Source organism: Pogona vitticeps, chromosome 6 (assembly GCF_051106095.1).
Source record: "Pogona vitticeps strain Pit_001003342236 chromosome 6, PviZW2.1, whole genome shotgun sequence".
Classification (NCBI taxonomy): Eukaryota; Metazoa; Chordata; class Lepidosauria; order Squamata; family Agamidae; genus Pogona; species Pogona vitticeps.
The window spans coordinates 8726053-8743578 of record NC_135788.1 but is presented as its reverse complement, the minus strand read 5'-3'; the positions used below and the strand labels follow the sequence as shown (position 1 = coordinate 8743578).

The 17526-nt window shown below is 37.6% G+C and overlaps 1 protein-coding gene across 2 annotated transcripts in view; it reads left to right on the top strand.

The window, feature by feature from the left end:
* CNPY1 (canopy FGF signaling regulator 1) overlaps positions 1–16502 on the top strand; it is a 59489-nt gene extending 42987 nt beyond the window's left edge. Inside the window, exons 1-4 of one of the 2 annotated variants that reach the window (XM_073002882.2) lie at positions 4531–4704; positions 5020–5223; positions 6953–7049; positions 12819–16502. In XM_073002882.2, coding sequence (XP_072858983.1) covers positions 4684–4704; positions 5020–5223; positions 6953–7049; positions 12819–12856 — 360 coding nt within the window. In that variant the 5' untranslated portion in view covers positions 4531–4683 and the 3' untranslated portion in view covers positions 12857–16502. Of the gene's footprint in view, positions 1–4530; positions 4705–5019; positions 5224–6952; positions 7050–12818 lie in introns of those variants that run through there. The other variant, XM_020779734.3, reaches the window with a different exon arrangement.
* The last annotated feature ends 1024 nt before the right edge of the window (positions 16503–17526 follow it).

Genomic DNA, 17526 nt, shown 5'->3' with positions numbered 1-17526 from the left:
ACATATGTATACATGGATGCATAATTCATACCTACTGCAGCACTGACAGGGAGGCAAAGAGGCAGGGGGGAGAGCGAGAGAGCCTGTGTCTTAAAGAGGAAACGGCGGTTCTAAGAAATGTTTGGTTGGTACCCTGGATTTTGGAAGATTTCCATCTGCAGCCGTTACATTTTTATTTTTGTTATCCCATGTCTACAATCCAATTGCTTTCTTGGCTGGTTATGGTCTCTATCAAGGCAGAAATTTGCCACAAGATTAGCAGAGACATAGTAATGAACTGGCTCATGAGCTTCCTTGTAATTGACTGTTATGAAGGTGTCATCTCTTTAGCCTGTAATGAATTCTCCATCATGGGGCTTAAAATTGGCTAAAATTTCCTGGAACCGATTTGTCTCTGTATGTGCACATGGCTGCATAGATGGATATAAAGAGACTCCCCCCACCCCACTCTCTCTTTTTTTGCATTTTGAATCATTAGAAGGCAACTTCCTCCTTTTTTTAAAGTGTCAGGCATGCTTTGAATGATTAGCAGCACCAGAGATTCCACACAATATATATATTTTGTGTGTGTGTGTGAGAGAGACTACCCTGTTTTCCCAAAAATAAGACCTAACCTGAAAATAAGCCCTAGTATGATTTTTCATGATGCTCGTAATATAAGCCCTACCCCAATGATAAGCCCTGGTTAAATGAAACCTCGCCCTCCTTGTGCAGCAACCAGAAGTAGATGACATGACTGTATTTGAATAAATATATATGGTTGTACATGAAAAAAATAAAACACCCCCTGAAAATAAGCCCTTATGCGGTTTTTGGAGCAAAAATTAACATGAGACCCTGTCTTATTTTTGGGAAAACACGGTATGTTGATTTGTTGTTATTTAAACCATGGCTGAAGTTCGATGCTGAGCAAAAATGCCTTTCTCTCTGTACAATGACAGCTGACTTGTTATTCATATTTTAATGAGGCTGCTATCTCTAAGACAGCTTTTTTGGGGGGCGGAGGCCCACATCTCCGGTGGGACTACAATGGGAGCTGCTTTATTGAAAAGTACCATTCAAAATCTTCATAGTCTCCAAAGAAAGGCTTTCATTTTCTGCCACTTGTCCAAATACTCCCCCCCCCTGCCCTTCTTTTATTATTAAAGAAATTTTAAAGTATCCTTAACTTTTGGAAGAGGCTATTGTGCCAATGGTGGTTGGATGTTTTTTTAAAAAAAACACCCTCAGAAATATACAGGGGCTTATATACAGATGCCTGTTGCTTTCATTAATAAAGCCTTGGCAACACAGAGCTGGCATGAAACAAAATGAGCTTGTGCAATGGTACATATTTCATTTGTGCCAGAACGCATTACACTTCTGTGCCACGGAGGCATATGTTGATGTGTGTGCAATTCTGCATGTATAATTGCAAAAAAACCCAAACAAACCAAAAACCGATCTACGTGGAAAGATAATTTTATATTCTAGAAGTTCTGTGGGAAAGTATGAAGACTTATACTGAGTTGCACTCTGTTCATTTCTGAAAGGGACGGGGGTGGGTGGGCTGGGAAGGAAACAGGTTTTGAACAGGAAGTGCCTGGTAACTATGATCAGCTTCTATGCTGACTCTTCCTGTCCCAATTACTTTGCTAAAGATAAAATTAAACTATTAAAAAGGTGCAGGAAATGAATGCATTTCTTCCTCAAAAAATAAAATAAAAATAAATAAAAAAAGACTATGGCAGGCATACCAGATGTTAATCAAGTCCTCTCTCCAACTACATAATATAATTGTAATATGTGCTTCAGGTATAAAATGTATGCATATACAGTATATGCATACATATATCAAGTATGCATGGACAGATTTGTATAGAGACAGAAAATCTTAGTATGTTCTCTTTAGATACATAAATTTTTTTGTGCATATGTCGGAAAGAACTAAGTACCCCTTTATCTATTGAAAATGTTCAGTTGTTCCGACAATGTACATAAAGTATATAGCAGAAGTATGAGTTACTGGGTGAAATAGGTCCACTGAATCAGGGATTTGGTGAATCAACTCCTCCATCAGTACATTTGATTCAAATGGGCCGACTGCAATTGTAGCTTCCTGCACTAAAGTAAGTAGCAACTAGAGTAGGCCTATTTGAATAAATGGGAACTTATAGAGGAGCTGACTGACCAAATCCCCACTTACTAGACTTACTCTAGTGCAGTTTATTGTGCTAAGCAACAGGCTTTCAGCCACTGTTGGTTCTCATAGGCCAACACATGGTTAAGCATGTCTATCTATCACTCATAGCAATGAAACATAAAAAGGACACTTTCCTATATGCTGTGGTTCTAATTTGTTTGTTTGAAGTCCCTATCAGTTCACAAACTCTTTTGATATTTACTTTTCATATGGGATGCACTTTGGAACCTTAATTTCTTTCACTGATTGGATATAAACAATGAGACACTAGAGGTGTAGATTCCAAAAATAATTTATTTCTATTAGCTTAGAAAAATGGCCTGTCTGCTGTCACTCTAATTCTTTTTTATCAGTCTGCTGAGAAACAATTAGTATTTAGTTTTCATTTCCTCCTTGTCATATTTAATGGCCCTCTTTCCTACTGAAATGTGGAAAAGTAATATCCTGTAATTAAAACAACAATAAGGCTGGTGGCATATAGAAAAAAACTAACACGTTTTTATTTGACACAAGCTTTTAGGGATTACATCCCATCCCACTTAGAATGCAGTGCAATCTTGTGCATGGCTGTTGTAGGTTTTTTGGGCTGTTTGGCCGTGTTCTGGAGGGTGTTTCTTCCTAACATTTCGCCAGTCTCGGCCACAGAAACTGGGGAAACGTTAGGAAGAAAAACCTCCAGAACACGGCCAAACAGCCCAAAAAACCTACAGCAACTATTGGATCCCACTCGTGAAAACCTTCAAGAACACAATCTTGTGCATATTTACTTGGAGGAAGTTAAATTCTGTAGATGTTCACGCCAGCTAGGTGTAGATAGATTTTCTGCCTTAATTTCCAACATTATTTGTTTCCATACGACCTGCGATTCTCACAATCCAACACAGAATTAAACATGCTTGAATTATAAAATCAGTAGGCTTCAACACTCCTCTGTGTTTGATGGTTTCTGCAGCAACCAGAAGATGGCATAACTGCCCTCAGTGGCACAATATGCCCCAAATTCATTGCATCGCATGCCCTTTTCTGTTAAGGCCTTGCCCTCTGTAATGAGGTTCAGACTACATTTTCTCTTGAGCAATAAAGATCGTGTGGTTTTCCTCGGTCTCCAGAGAAAACGAAAACTGGACACACATCTCCTGCTGAACATAAATTCCTGGAAATCAATGGGGCTGGTTTCCGAACAACAGAAGGGCAGTTGGCATTTTAACTCCAAGTCAAAAGAAGTGTGTTGCAGAAAGCAGAATTTGTATGGTTTGCCTAGCTCGTCTACTCTTTTCGGTTACTTTGTATGTGCAGGCAAAGCGTATATACTATTCCACACATATTACACAGCCATTTTGAACCATCTGCATAATTTGCTATTTGGTGTTCAATGCCGTGTCCTAAATCTGTACTGGCACACATGCTTCCTATTATTATTTACTCTTTCTCTCCTTGACATGTAACCTTTCCCCCTTTTCCGTCCTTCCTAGTTACCCTAAAAGCTTAAGAATCCAGATACAAACTGGGGGTGAACTTAAGGGAGGAAGTCTGGCAAAATGGCCCAGTTTAAGCAGCACAGGAGGTGGGGTGTAGAGGAGGGAGGGGAAGGGCACTCTTAAGCTTTAGGTTTAATTCTCCTGCCTTTTATTTATCTGATTTGTAGCCAGATGGTGGTAAAGCCAGAAACCTCTTTGTGCCAATGGAACACACATATGAAAGTGCTTCTGTAATGTAATCATGGAGACCGGAAGGCTTCATACTGCGTCTGAAAAGAGACAATAGAGCCTGGATATATCAACATTGCAGAAATCGAGTTCATTTGCGATTCAGTCCCTTTGACTATGGTTGTCATGATAACTTCCTACTTTGATCAGTAGAGGGTGGAGGGGGGGGGAGGAATCCTCCAAAAGGCCCTCGGATGCAGCCCCCGTTGTTTACTGTGCACTTGGCTTCCATTCACGCCCCCTTCCGGAAGAAGCAACAGGGATAGGCGCATCATGCACCTTGACCTGTCTAGACGGGGGAGAAGTTTTTTTGTCCCCGTTTCCAAGGGTGAGAGATGCTCTTTGACCCCCCTTTCAGCACTCGCTGTTGAGATTCGCTCTAAGTCTGTAGGTAGTATCTATGTTTTCCCCTCTGAATTCTGGCTTGACTCTCAAGGAAGAGGAATGGGTGAAGACATGGACCAGCTGTTTGGAAGCAAAGCTTGAAACAGTAGAACCTGGGAGAAGTTAAATTTTGTAAGCAATTATTTTCTTTGTATAAACCCCTGGGAGGCATTAAACAGCTGCACGGGAATTGACGAACAGCAAGTAAGACAGACCAACTGAAGGACTGAATGGTGGCAGGGGGCGGGGGGGGGATGGGGACAGACTTTCTAGAAACTCAACTCCAGTCGAAGAAGCCAAGATGACTCCAGCAAGAAATCTTCAAGCCTGATTCGAGAAACAGTTGGACTCGGAAAGATATTTTCTCCTCTCTTGCTCTTCTAAGTGTGTGCCACTTCTCTGAGCTGCAAAATGTGCTTAAAAATCGAAAAGGTTATAACAGCACATTATATGGTTTGAGCATTAAAGGGATTTTTTTTTTAAACTGGGAGGTTTAAGAGTTAATTTGCTTTCAAGTGTCATCTTAGATTCAGCTGACATTCTTAATTATATAATTTAATATAATATAATACAGGTCCACACTTAAAGCAGATACAGAGATCAGTAGCATTGTTGTGTTTCTGTGAACTGTGTTAAGACTCCTGTACTGATATAGACTTAAAAGTCTTTTACTTTTGTGACATTTGAACATTTAAACATGTATGTGTATCTCCATTTTCCCGTATGTTTTTCTCCTCTTTCTTTTAGATTCCTTTCGCAAAGTCAGAGACCTTCTTAACAGATGTCTTGGAAAATATATGTGATCGGATGAATGATTACCAGCTTCAAGACGATCCAGTAACTCAAAAAAAGATATTCAAGAGATACGCTCCCAGGAAGGATGAAGAAATCTACGCAGAATACAAAAAATACTTTTTTTATTCTGACGCATACAAGCCTTTGAAATATGCGGTAAGACAACATAATCACCTGCTGACATTGGGGGACGAGCTTTGCTATTAGCATCATGTTTGATATTATATATTAACAAACGGCACTGAATGTAAACCAATAGTTTTTTTTTAATGTTATATTTTGCAGACTCTATATTTCATCTTTAAATATAAGCAATGGCATGGCATGATTTGTAGAACATGGATTTTGAGGGCATAACAGATCTAAATATCATAGTATTTATCATCTTGGTTTTATGTATGTATACTCTTTTATCCATTGCTATGTTGTCAAGCTGCTACAATAGAGTCTGTTTTTCAAAACAGCAACAAAAATGGCTTTATTGGCCATTTTAGTGAGGATGATACATTAGTTGCTCTCTTCCTTAAGCAAATGGCAACTGTCATCCTGGGTTAGCAATCCAAATTTATCATAGCAACATTTCAAAATGTGTTGCTGTTCAGACTGGGAAAGGGGATCACCTCCCCTTTTATTCCTCTAGGCCTTCTAGAAAGGTTTCTTGTACAAGCCAGGACGAAGGCCTAGAGAGGTCTAAAGCGAGAAAGGTAGATTCTGAAGTTGGCCTTGTGCAGATTTTTCTTTTCTTTTGTGAAATAAGACAGTTTTTTTTTTCAAGTGTCATATATCCCGGCGCATCAATGTATGTTTAGTATCTATACGTTTAGAAAGAGTCTGTAATACAGAAAGGGAGAGAAATGTGAAAGATTTTCACCTCTATCCCAAACTTGATCTCTGGAATCAAAACCTATTGTTTCCGAAGAATAAGTACTTCTGGATCTTCTTGCATTTAGAGCTGGTTGCAGATGTAATGTTAGCTGTATTAACATGAAATCACAAAAATTGTCAAGGCTGTTTCTATTATTCTTAATATAGCAGTGATCCCGTTGAATTGCATTCTGTGAGGATTTAAACCCATCTTGCATTTTAAGACCCTCAGTGCTTAATTCATTGTGTTGAAGCTGTACCTTCACCACCTCATGGCGTATACCAACTTTTCACTAGTAAAATCTGGCATTCTTTATGACAGATTTTTATTGAACAACTATTTTTGTTCCTTTAAAAGAAAAAAGGAAAAGAAAGAGGCCCTTTCCTTCTTTGCCATGACCCATTTTGGAGCTTGGGGAAGAGAGACGTAAGGACAAAATGGCGGAGCAAAGACTGCAGCTGTTCTGCCCCCCAAAATGTTGTATGGGCAGTGCCTGCTGTTCAGGAAACTGAAATTCTAGCTGACGGTACCCAAAACTGGTAGCCACTTTCAGCAATTTGAGAAACAACCGCATTTGGGTGAAACGTATAACCTTCCTTTAAAAACATAATTTATATTTAAATAAACACACATCCCAAATACAGTATATGCACCCTCTCTATATCTGCATCATCAGAACACTGGTATTATAAGCTCTCTAAAAGTCATCACCACCAATCATATCAAAATGAGACTAGCCGGAGTTTTTAAAAAATGTTCACAGTTTGAGAGAGAGAGATCATTGGAACAATCGAAGGGGTCCTTTCATTTTCCAAAAATGGAACCGAAATTAGCATATATTGAAATCATATTGTTTGTTAGTTTTAAAAAACACACACACCAGAACACTTGATCAGGATGCGGCATGAGCAAACAATCCGAGTTATATTCTTGACACTGTATTCCTTTGCTGCACCTTGTAAACGGCCTTGTTTAGGGTTTTTTCTTTTTGCTACAGAGCTACCCTTTTCTCCCTTTTAGTGTGAAACTATCATAGAACAGTATGAAGATGAAATATTCGCACTTATCGCCCAGGAGGCAGACTTTCTGGCTGACAAGCTCTGCATTGAAAAATCAGGTACTGTGTCTGATGTAACATGTGCTCTCTCTCTCTCTCTCTCTCTCTCTCTCTCTCTCTCTCTCTCTCTCTCTCTCTCTCAACAGCAACTCTTCCCCCCTCCTCCCCATCAACCCAGTTATTTTGCTTCGGTGCAGCAAAAGTAGTGTGGAGGGAAAAATGTTCTGTACACCAAAGAAGCGTTGGCATTGAACTGCCATGGAGAGGTAGCAAAAAAAAAGTTGGATTTAGCGTCTGCTCTTAAAATTGGGCCACCAATTGCAACATGCCGCCATTTTTAAAAAAAATATCCCATGGACCAGTGCCACAGATCATTGTTTTACAGACAGATGGGTAGATAAGTAGATAAATTCGTTCGTATATTAAAGTGTAGCTTAATTTTCTAACTAAATATCACACAGAAAAACATGCCTTGTACAGAAAGCTCTCAGGTTGCCACCCACAGCTTCCTACTAATAATCATGTGCCGTGTAGTCAATTCTGACTTATGGCAACCCATTTCAGCATTTTCCAGGTAGAGAATACTCAGAAGTGATTCACTATATTACCTTCTTCTGAGGAAACTAATGGCAAAACGGCCCATTTTTTCATGGAGGTGAGATTGTTCCCATTTTCCATTGTTGTACTTGTTTTCATGGTTGCTGATTGAGGGAGATGGAGTGATAACGATGATCAAATACATCATCTTCCTTACATAAACATTTTGGCCAGTTCCTTATGCAATTTCAGTGCTGATTTCTGCTGAAACAAGGTTTTGTGACAAGCAAAGACAGTGCTTTTGTTTTCTCATCCACAATGAAGCAATTGTTCTAGATTATCATCCTGAAAAAATATATATAATGGGAAAAATAGCGAGATAAACAATTCTTATATGGATGATCCAATCATTTTTGTGATGGATCCAACTTGTTTTTAGTTGCGTGTATCAAATTTTGAGAACAAAACTATGTTCGGTTTTATCTTCTTCCTCTCCTCAGTGGCCAGCTTCTAAACAAACTTAATGTGTAATCCTATACACACTTACCTGGGCGCAACGTCAATTAATTCAATAGAACATACTTCTGAGTTAACAGAAATACTGTGCTGTGTTATTAGATCATCATTAATGGATAGAAATATTACAGAAATTAGGAGGGGACAAACATATATGAGAGGAAAGGGTGATCAAAGAAACAGGACTTGTAATGTTCACAGAAGTTTTTAAAGTTCAAAGCTCTATAAATAACTTTAAATATAAAGGACAGCAGTATAAGATAAAAACTCCTAGAACTTTGGAACACACAGTGAAATGTGGGGAAAGTAAATATTTAGGAAGGCTAGAAGACTCTAACTGGTTAATAGATCTTGTTGCCACATACCAATAAATTATTTAAAATTATAGCTTTCAACCATGAGTCACATGATCATTCTATAATTTATATTGGTTCTTTTTAATATATTATAAAAGCCAATTGCCCACATGACCATTCTACAAACTCTGCATGGAATTGCCACCATTATGCCCTTTTATTTATTTCCCTTTTTTTGCACCCATGCAATATTGAGATAAAGAAAAACAGGGTGGCGTTTCTATAACAAGAAGAGATAATTCTAGGAGTAGATTTTCTCAACATTTTGACCTAACTCAAATGCACTCGTAACTTTAGGATAAAGTAATTTGCTGTCACATGGAACCCCAAAATATGCTGGAAAATGTGTGTTTGTGCTAAAGGACAGTGTATCATGTTGTTTCCTGGAGAATCTGACACAGTAAACTCATGGTTATGAAGTATTATACTACGATAGGTTCTTTAGGCTGTGCTTTCCTCATTTACACAAGTGTCAATAAGTATACATGGATGGGACTATCGTCTTTCCTATTACAGATATGATTACTTCATTAGCCATGCTTTTATTAGTATAAAAGTGTCATAACTTCCCCTCAAAAACTGTGTTGCACAGTCCAGTTTCTTTAAAAGACACCCAAGAAAATGAATATATTCTGGAAATGTGTTTTAACTTTCATCATAATCAGTAGCGCAATTTCCAAGTAATAGTATTTAGAAGTATGGGTCTACAGTCTAGCTGCAAGAGTCTAAGTGCACTTACCTGTAAGTAGATGCCTCAGAAAGCAAATGATCTTCAAAGAAACCCTGCTTGGCATGTGGCAACATCCATTTCCTCCTAGAAAGAACAGGCTTTCATGTCAACTAGAGATATAAACATTAGCTCTTCCAATACTGAGCAGCTTGTGGAATTATTTTGTAACACAGTAATGAAAGCAGCAGCATCAATAACGATAAAAACAAATGCAAGTTTGCTCTTTTCGATTGGACGGGGATTTACAGAAAACAGGAAAATACAGCAGTAGGCCATAGCATTCCTTATGCCTGACCTTGTAAAATCTCAGAGGATTACAAAGAAAAATGCAGAGATGTTTCAAAATAACAACAACAACTAGAAATGCAAAGGAGGAAGGAAAGTAACCAGACATTTTCATTCAGGAGAATGCTGGATGAGAAGAGCATGCTAAACTAAACTAAACAAAATTATGAAGAAGCCATACCATACAGTTTTTAAATCAATTCAGACTCTCAGCATCAACAGTGGATAAACAGTTTAGCTGTAGGAAGCTCAAATTAATTCAGATCATCTTCAGCATCAACATCAGTGGAAGGAGGTAAAACTGCTTAGATTTAGAAAACAAAGCATTTTTCTACTTAATTCCTGGTAGAGGAAGCATCAGTTGGTTCCAAACTGGTGGGAGGACAATATTGGACTAGGAAAAAAAATTAAATTATCCCAGGATCGCTACATAGATGCGCTGCATAGCAAAGGCTAAATGACAGCATATGGTGAAAAATTTATGTACATTATACATGTATAATTAATTTGCCATCTGTATTAATCACAGCTTTGTTGTAAATGCATGTTTAAGTTTGATAGTTTTTTTGGATCTGATTGCAGTTTGTGTAGGAAGACGCTCCAGATAATACTATATTTGTGTGTATAGCTCTATGAAAAAAGTGAACATTTAAAAAAGAGTCAGCCTATAAACAACCTACTAAAAGACTTAGCTTACAACAAAGAGATTGTTGCAGGGTTTTTGAATTTCAGCAGGAAAAGAAAGTGCAAGCATTTGGTGTAGAAGTGTTTTGACATGTTTTGCAAACCAAAATCAAATAATATGCTATATTTGGGGATGGCCTATAGAAAGCGACTGGCAGTGGGTTTAGTTTGCTGTGTACCAGTTCTATTGTTTGGGAATGGAGATGGGGACTGGAATATTAAGGGTTATAACCTGGTCAAAGGCAAATATGGGAAAGTTGCACCGACCTTGTAGGGGAACCTCCTGTTGGCGCCACCAGAGTGTCAAATTCAAGAAGCCTTTTATTCGAAAGATATACTGGCATTTGTGTACATGTTTACATGACATTTGCATTCGTTGCTTGACTAAAGAGACAAAAATCTTCAATGAAGTATGTTAAAATGATGAAGCTGTTTGATACAGACAACCGTGGATCAGTTATCTGTCAAAAGTTTTCTTTGATCTCACTCAAAATCTCTATACTTCCCGTTTCACAGACAAGGAATCAAAAAGGATGAAACATACTTTACACATTTCTCACAGTTTGTATCTCCCCCATCTTTAAAGACCTGAGATTGGTTTCTCAAGTGAATACTCTTCTTCCCCTCAACCCATAGTTGAAAGTTTAGAGTTATCATACAACCAGCAACCTCACAGAAGTGGCGATGCATGTCAGAAGGCGTTGTTGCACCTTGATGTATCACACACTTCATCTCAAATGTTTTGAGGATGGAGAGGAGAGAAGAAAATGAGCTTAACATAAATGAGAGACATTATCATCTCACTGGTTTCTTTAAAGAGAGTAATAGCAATTGTGTTGTTAACAACAATTAGGAAGCTGGCCAATGATATTCTAGTACGTTAACGTGTGGAGCTATAGGAGTTAATTTACCATTGGAATATAATATGCTGCTGCTTCCAGCTGACCCTCAAGTTATCATTAAGGTAACAGAGAGACTTTCTTTGCACTAATCATCTTCACATGCTCATAACTCTGCAAAATTATTCTCTTTGGCTGAAATTTCCCATTTTCTTCCCAAAGGTGAATTTATTATGTATGTAGAAAGCTTGGGTGGAAATCATTGATGCATTTTTGAACTGCAGATGGGCATACAAATACTTCTATTCTTCTCTTTTAAAAAAACACCCTGATGTTTGTATTTTCATTTTCCCTTGCTTTCTGTCTTTTATTATTCTAACGGCAGAGCCTTGGAAGTTGGTAGGAGCTCATTCTCACCGAGACTTGCCCTTCAAAATGATTTCAATGCACACCCAACAGACTTCTACGCAAAAGAATTTGGTCTTAATAAATGAGTCACCTAACATTTCCATTGGTTTGTAATAACATTTTCTAGCACTTGGAAATGAAGAAGACAGATGTTAGAGACAGGCGGACAGACAGAGAGACAGAATCCTACTGCTAGTTGCAATGAGAGCAGACATGTCAAATCTGATCCAATGAATCTACTGTATTTGGGACTAGCAATAGAGTTCTGGACTTGTGTTCATAGTATCAGAGAAGCGTGACACATTTCGTAGCTAACTTTCCTTTCCTGCTCTGCCTTTTAAAAATCCCTTGAGAAATTGCCAATAAACAAGCAAAATGATTCACGACAGCCCTCTTCTACAGTGGGTTCTGTAACTGAAGGTGTTGCCTTAAAAGAACTGTAACTGGTTTCTTTTCTTTTCCCATCAAATTAGACCCATCTCTTCAGGCAGAGTTTTAACCATCATGATTGAATCCCTAAATGCCTCCTTAGAGTTAAGTTAGTTTTTAATGTTTACTTCCTTTTAATTATTCAATTGTATTTTAATTAGCATATAGTTTTAATTGTTTTATAATGTTTACATTATTATAATTTAAATCCTATTTCTTATAATATTGTGCGCCACCTTGGGTCCCCTTATCGAGAGAAAAGCAGCCTATAAATAAAAGAAACAAATAATAAATAAATTATCTAATTTTAATTTAACATGAAGGGCGAGATCACATGCTAAGTATGCATTTCCTCACGTTTTTTCGCCTCTTCAGGGAGTGCTTCTTCTAGATACAGAATCAGCATCTTGCCACACCTATTTTGGACTCTTATGAAAGAAGGTCAATAGAGAAAACAAACTTCCTATCAGAGTAACCTAGATTCATTCACACTGATTAGCTGGAATACTTGAAAGCTACCTACGTTGCCAAAAGAAAGATTGGCTAAATCCTGTTCCTCTTTTCTTGTCATACAGCCCAGTTTTTTTGTCTACGCAGACATAACCCCACACATTTCTGCAGAACTTCCTTTTCTATAATTAGGTTAAAGATTTCTGCCATAATTTAGAAATATATTAGCCATAGGAGACCCTGGATAATAGGGTTATCAACAGTGTTTGAGGTAGTTGAACCTGAGAAATGTCTCCTTTTGAAGCACTTTCTGATGTGTACTTGAAAGCAAAGTTCTCAGTTTGTGGAAAGGGAAGAGAGGGGATAAGAGAACTCTGTATTGTTCAAACCAGTAAGGAAAACATATCAAATGGAGTCGATACCATCAGATATAAAATGTTGACTGAGATGTACCAGTAAGTTGGCATCACATTGTTGTTTTATTGTGTTATCATACTCAAGACATCCAGAATCAATTTTTGAAAAAGGTTTCATGTCATTCCAATGGAATTTCTGTACCCTTTGAAGATGTATGACTTTGTCTTCTCTCATTCAGGTCTTTGTGAAAAGCCCGAGAAACACGGTGAACTTTAGAAAAACGACTATTATTGCAGATGAAGAGCATCAGTGGAAGTCTCCCTCCAGCCTGTGCCTTCCCTTAATTTTGATCTTTACTAGTTTTTTGAAAGACGTGTCCCCTAGACTGATATAGTGGTGCTGTTTGCACCATCTGTTGATGACATTGGACTGGGGCTTCCTTAACTAACGGTTAGTGTTGATTTTTTCCCCCCAAAGTATCAGCTGGTTGCATCCGTAATCTTTATTTTTAGGAAACTCAGAAATTTTCCGGAAGAGAATTTGTTACTTCTGCAGGAGAATGTTGGTGATTGTTTAGCAGCCCTGTGGGTTGACGTTATGTTACAATACCTGTGTACTACGGTTCTCTTATTTTAACCAATGGGTAAGTTCCAAAGGCAGAAGAACCCACCTTCCGATACATTCAGCGCTCAGCTTAGATGACTGCCAACATATTGGTATAAACATCCTATTCTTGAACCGCTGGATAGCTCAGTGGTTTAGGTGGTTGGGAGATTGATTCCCCACTATGCCTCCTTGACAGGGGCTATACTCGATGGTCCATGGGGTCCCTCCCAGCTTTGCAGTTCTAAGATTATTATTATCTTATCAGTGGAACTACAGGAGTTTAAAGAAAATCTGACTCAGTTTTTCACTTTAGACCAGCTCTGTGTCAGGAGACAGATGTTTAATATCAAAACCATCCCCTGAAAGTGATAGGATTCAAATAAACACATTTTGTTTGTGAGCAAACCATTACCATAGCATTTTGCACCCTGGGTTTTGGAGGGGCGCAAGTCAAATCAGATAACAAGATCCAACCAGTCCACATGGCAGCTGCTTATGTTCTATGCAAGGAATGAAAACATTAATTCTCTTTATTATAAGAAGTCACTATCAGCAGGCTGATTCAATGAGGAAACGCCAGTATGCCCCTGATACTCTTGTGCTAGTGGACCCTGTATAATAATTTATTTTGGATGGGAAGACTTTTATTACTAATTCACATAATGTATTTGCTCATAATTTTTAATACTTTAAAGCTGTCTCTCATTGTTGCTTAGAACTACTATCAAACTTCTCTTACTCTCTGGTTAATTCTTACTGACCTTCAAGCATGTTATACTTATAGATCAAACAGTATGCCAACCTTCTATCATTTCTCATGCAGTAGAGAGTGTGCAAAATAATTTGAAATATATGAGGTTTCCTAATATGAATTTTCCAGTGGAAATATAACTTTGCCGAAAAGTTATGTTAAGTTACATCTTTTTAAGGCCGCTCCGCTACTAAGTCAGTCAAAATTGTACACAGTAAATAATAAAAGAGAAAGTACTGTTGAAACAGCTCATAATTAAAAATGAAGATATCAGCACTGAAATTTCAGTAGAGTACTTGTTGGAAAAGTCCTATTACATTTTTGAAAGGGAAATTCCATCCATGTCTTCTTTGAAATGTGCTTTATTCTTAGTCAGGAACATTCGTCTGATGCCATTACACTTTAATACTTTTAAAAATAAAGCTGGCAGCAAGTTCCTTTGAAATGAACTGGATTTGTCTTTAGTATTGAAGAAATGTAAATATACTGTATTTGAGATGATGGGAAGATCTTGGCCTATTCTCTTTACCAGGATTCCTGTTCTGGAAGTTATAGTCTCTTACAGGTCACCGATGGCAACCAGGCCTTTGACATACTACTATACTTAAGAGTAAGCTAATCACAAGAGTCATGCTTTCAAGCAATATTCATAGAACTGTGTGTTAATTCTTATGGTAGTGAATAGAATAAGATTGGCTTGCATCCAGTTTCAGCTAAACTTGACCATGTAGCATCATAGCCATGGGCCACAGTCTAAACTAAAATTTACTTGGCAATAAGGTTCATTAAAATCAGTAGGACGTGTTTCACAAAATAAGAGTTTAGAAGAAGAGTAATTAATTGGCTATCATCCTACACTTACTTCCACATGAACTGAAATCTTTTGTTTCTAACTAGATCCAGAACAGATGCCTTAATATTCTTTTCAGCAGGGAATTGCATTCTTATCAACAACATTTTCTCTTTCCCATATTCTTCCTTTGTTTTGTTGAATACCTTTCTATTATCTGCCTCAGGATTTGACATTAACTTTCTCTCATTTAAACCATGCGTTTTGACTAATTAATATGGTTTCTATTCTGTTGATTAACGAAGATGAGCATACCCGTTGGTGAGACGACTTTAATTTTGACATGAAACTAGTGTGCTTAGCAAATACCCAGAATAGGAAGAAGAAACAGAGAGGTTTCCAGTTGGCTTCATTTAGACAAATAGAGCTGGAAACTCTGCCCCTATTCATGGTGGTTGGAAAATTAAATGGAAGGAATCGAATTGCTTCCTTCACACTTCATGGAATCCTATTGATTTTGGGGGCGAAGATAAAGAAAGAACTTGCCCAAAATCTATATTTTATATATATTAAAAGGGGGCATAATCAACTTCAAATTTCATCAGCTGATTTTAATTAGTGAGAAGTGGTCTTTGTATCCCAATTAGTCTGAGGGATGGTGAAATCATTGTGGATTTTTCTCTCTCTAAGAAACACACACAAAATAGTATTTGCACACCATCATACAAAAGCCAAGGAAAAGAATCCGTCTATGGGAAAAATCAGCATCTGACTTGATTACGTTATAATCACACAGAGTAAGCCAATTGGAGGTATAAACATTTGAAATTACTGTACTGCTTTTCTTCCTATCCCTGCTAGTTCAAGTAATCTGTTTCTATTTACTTTCGTCAGTAAAACTGTATTACTGGTCTGTGTCTATTTTTGTTCTCTAAAAACTTTTCTTTTAGCAGTTTTGATATTTGGAGGTTTGTACTTTGTCTATTGTATAAGACTGGAGATGTTTTATGACGTATCTGTGTGCTGATGAAAATCTAATTTTATGCCTTCATTGCTTATTATTGTATCTGCAATACCTTTATGTGGTTTTGAACATAAGCCTGCATGCCGCACAATCAGTGTTATTCTGATTGGACTAGAAGGCAAGAACCGAAGGCAGGTCCTCAGAGTTGGTGGCTGTTTCTCCCGGACGCATTCTTTGAAACCTTGACTGGGCTGAATTGCATCATGATCCTGTACAATGACAAGGACCTCATCAAGTCACCTTTTACCTAAAGGGGTCCTATGAACTAATGATATATGAAACATCCTATTATTAAGAGGGATATGGGGCTATAGCTGCCTTATAAAATGGCTGCATTGATACATCTGCATGCCCGCAATTTTCACAAGAAGCTTATTGTGGTGTAAGTCTAAGCCAAATTATTCACAAACTTATATCTGTAGATATCTCCTCAGAAATCAAGTCTCATTATTAGCAAGACACTCCAAACACTGTGGGTATAGGACTGCAGATCTAAATGTATGCACAGGAAAATTCATTAAGGAAGGCAAAATACCATTCCCCCCCCCCAAAAAAAGACCTAACCTGAAAAATAAGCCCTAGTAGGATATTTCAGGATGCTCATAATATAAGCCCTACCCCCAAAATAAGCCCCAGTTAAGTGAAACCCTGCCCTCCACCATTGTGCAGCAACCAGAAGAAGATGACATGACTGTATTTGAATAAATCTAGATTGTTATACATGGGAAAAAAATAAAACATCCCCTGAAAATAAGATCTAATGTGTTTTTTGGAGCAAAAATTAATATAAGACCCTGTCTTATTTTTGGGGAAACACGGTATGTAGGATAATCTGAAAGCTATATTAGAACATAGACCACTAATGCACTGGTGTCCTTTGTTCCTTTTATCATCTCATGATATATATTCTATTCCCTTAACAAACAGTTTAGCCTTAATAGGCTACATTTTTTAATACTATTTGCCTCCACAAAGAATACAGTCAAATTGTATCCATATCCCATTTTCTTTGGTCTTCAAATAAGGGTGGCTATGTACCCAGATCTTACAAAAATTATTCAATGACAGAAGGATATTGGGCACTGTCATTACAAGGAGTACCCAGAGAAATAAATACGTCCAGCTCATGAACCTATTTATTTACTTCATTTTAGAAAGAAAAAAAAACTAAACCAAGATATTGGATCCAACCCCTTTACAAACCACAGAGATCAGTGTGAAAAGTTACATCTCACTGATGTGAAGCAAATTCTACCTTGCGACAATGAACAAGATATGTTAAAGTTCTATCAACATGATATTCAGTAGGGGGGAAACTGGCAACATAGAGACAATAAATAAACAGAAAAAGGGAAAGGTAGTTGTTGAAAGAAAGAAAGAGAGAGAGAGAGAGAGAGAGAAAGAAAGAAAGAAAGAAAGAAAGAAAGAAAGAAAGAAAGAAAGAAAGAAAGAAAGAAAGAAAGAAAGAAAGAATCTCAACTGGTACTGAAGGTTACAGTACATGCCATACACATTCCTGGGTTTTATTGAAATTAAGGGGATTTAATTTCAAGGTCATACATTTTGGATCAAGGTTTAAAGCTTGTGATTATAAGTATAATTGCCTGAAGGAAAGGAGCACTGATGTCAGTGGATCATACTAGTAACTAAGCATTTTCAGATATGGTGCTCAGTTCCATAATATGCAATGAGTCGGTGAAATGTTTCTGTTGAATTAGCAACCAGGAGGAATGCACTGTAACGATTACAACAGACAGGTGTTGGTAACGAAATAA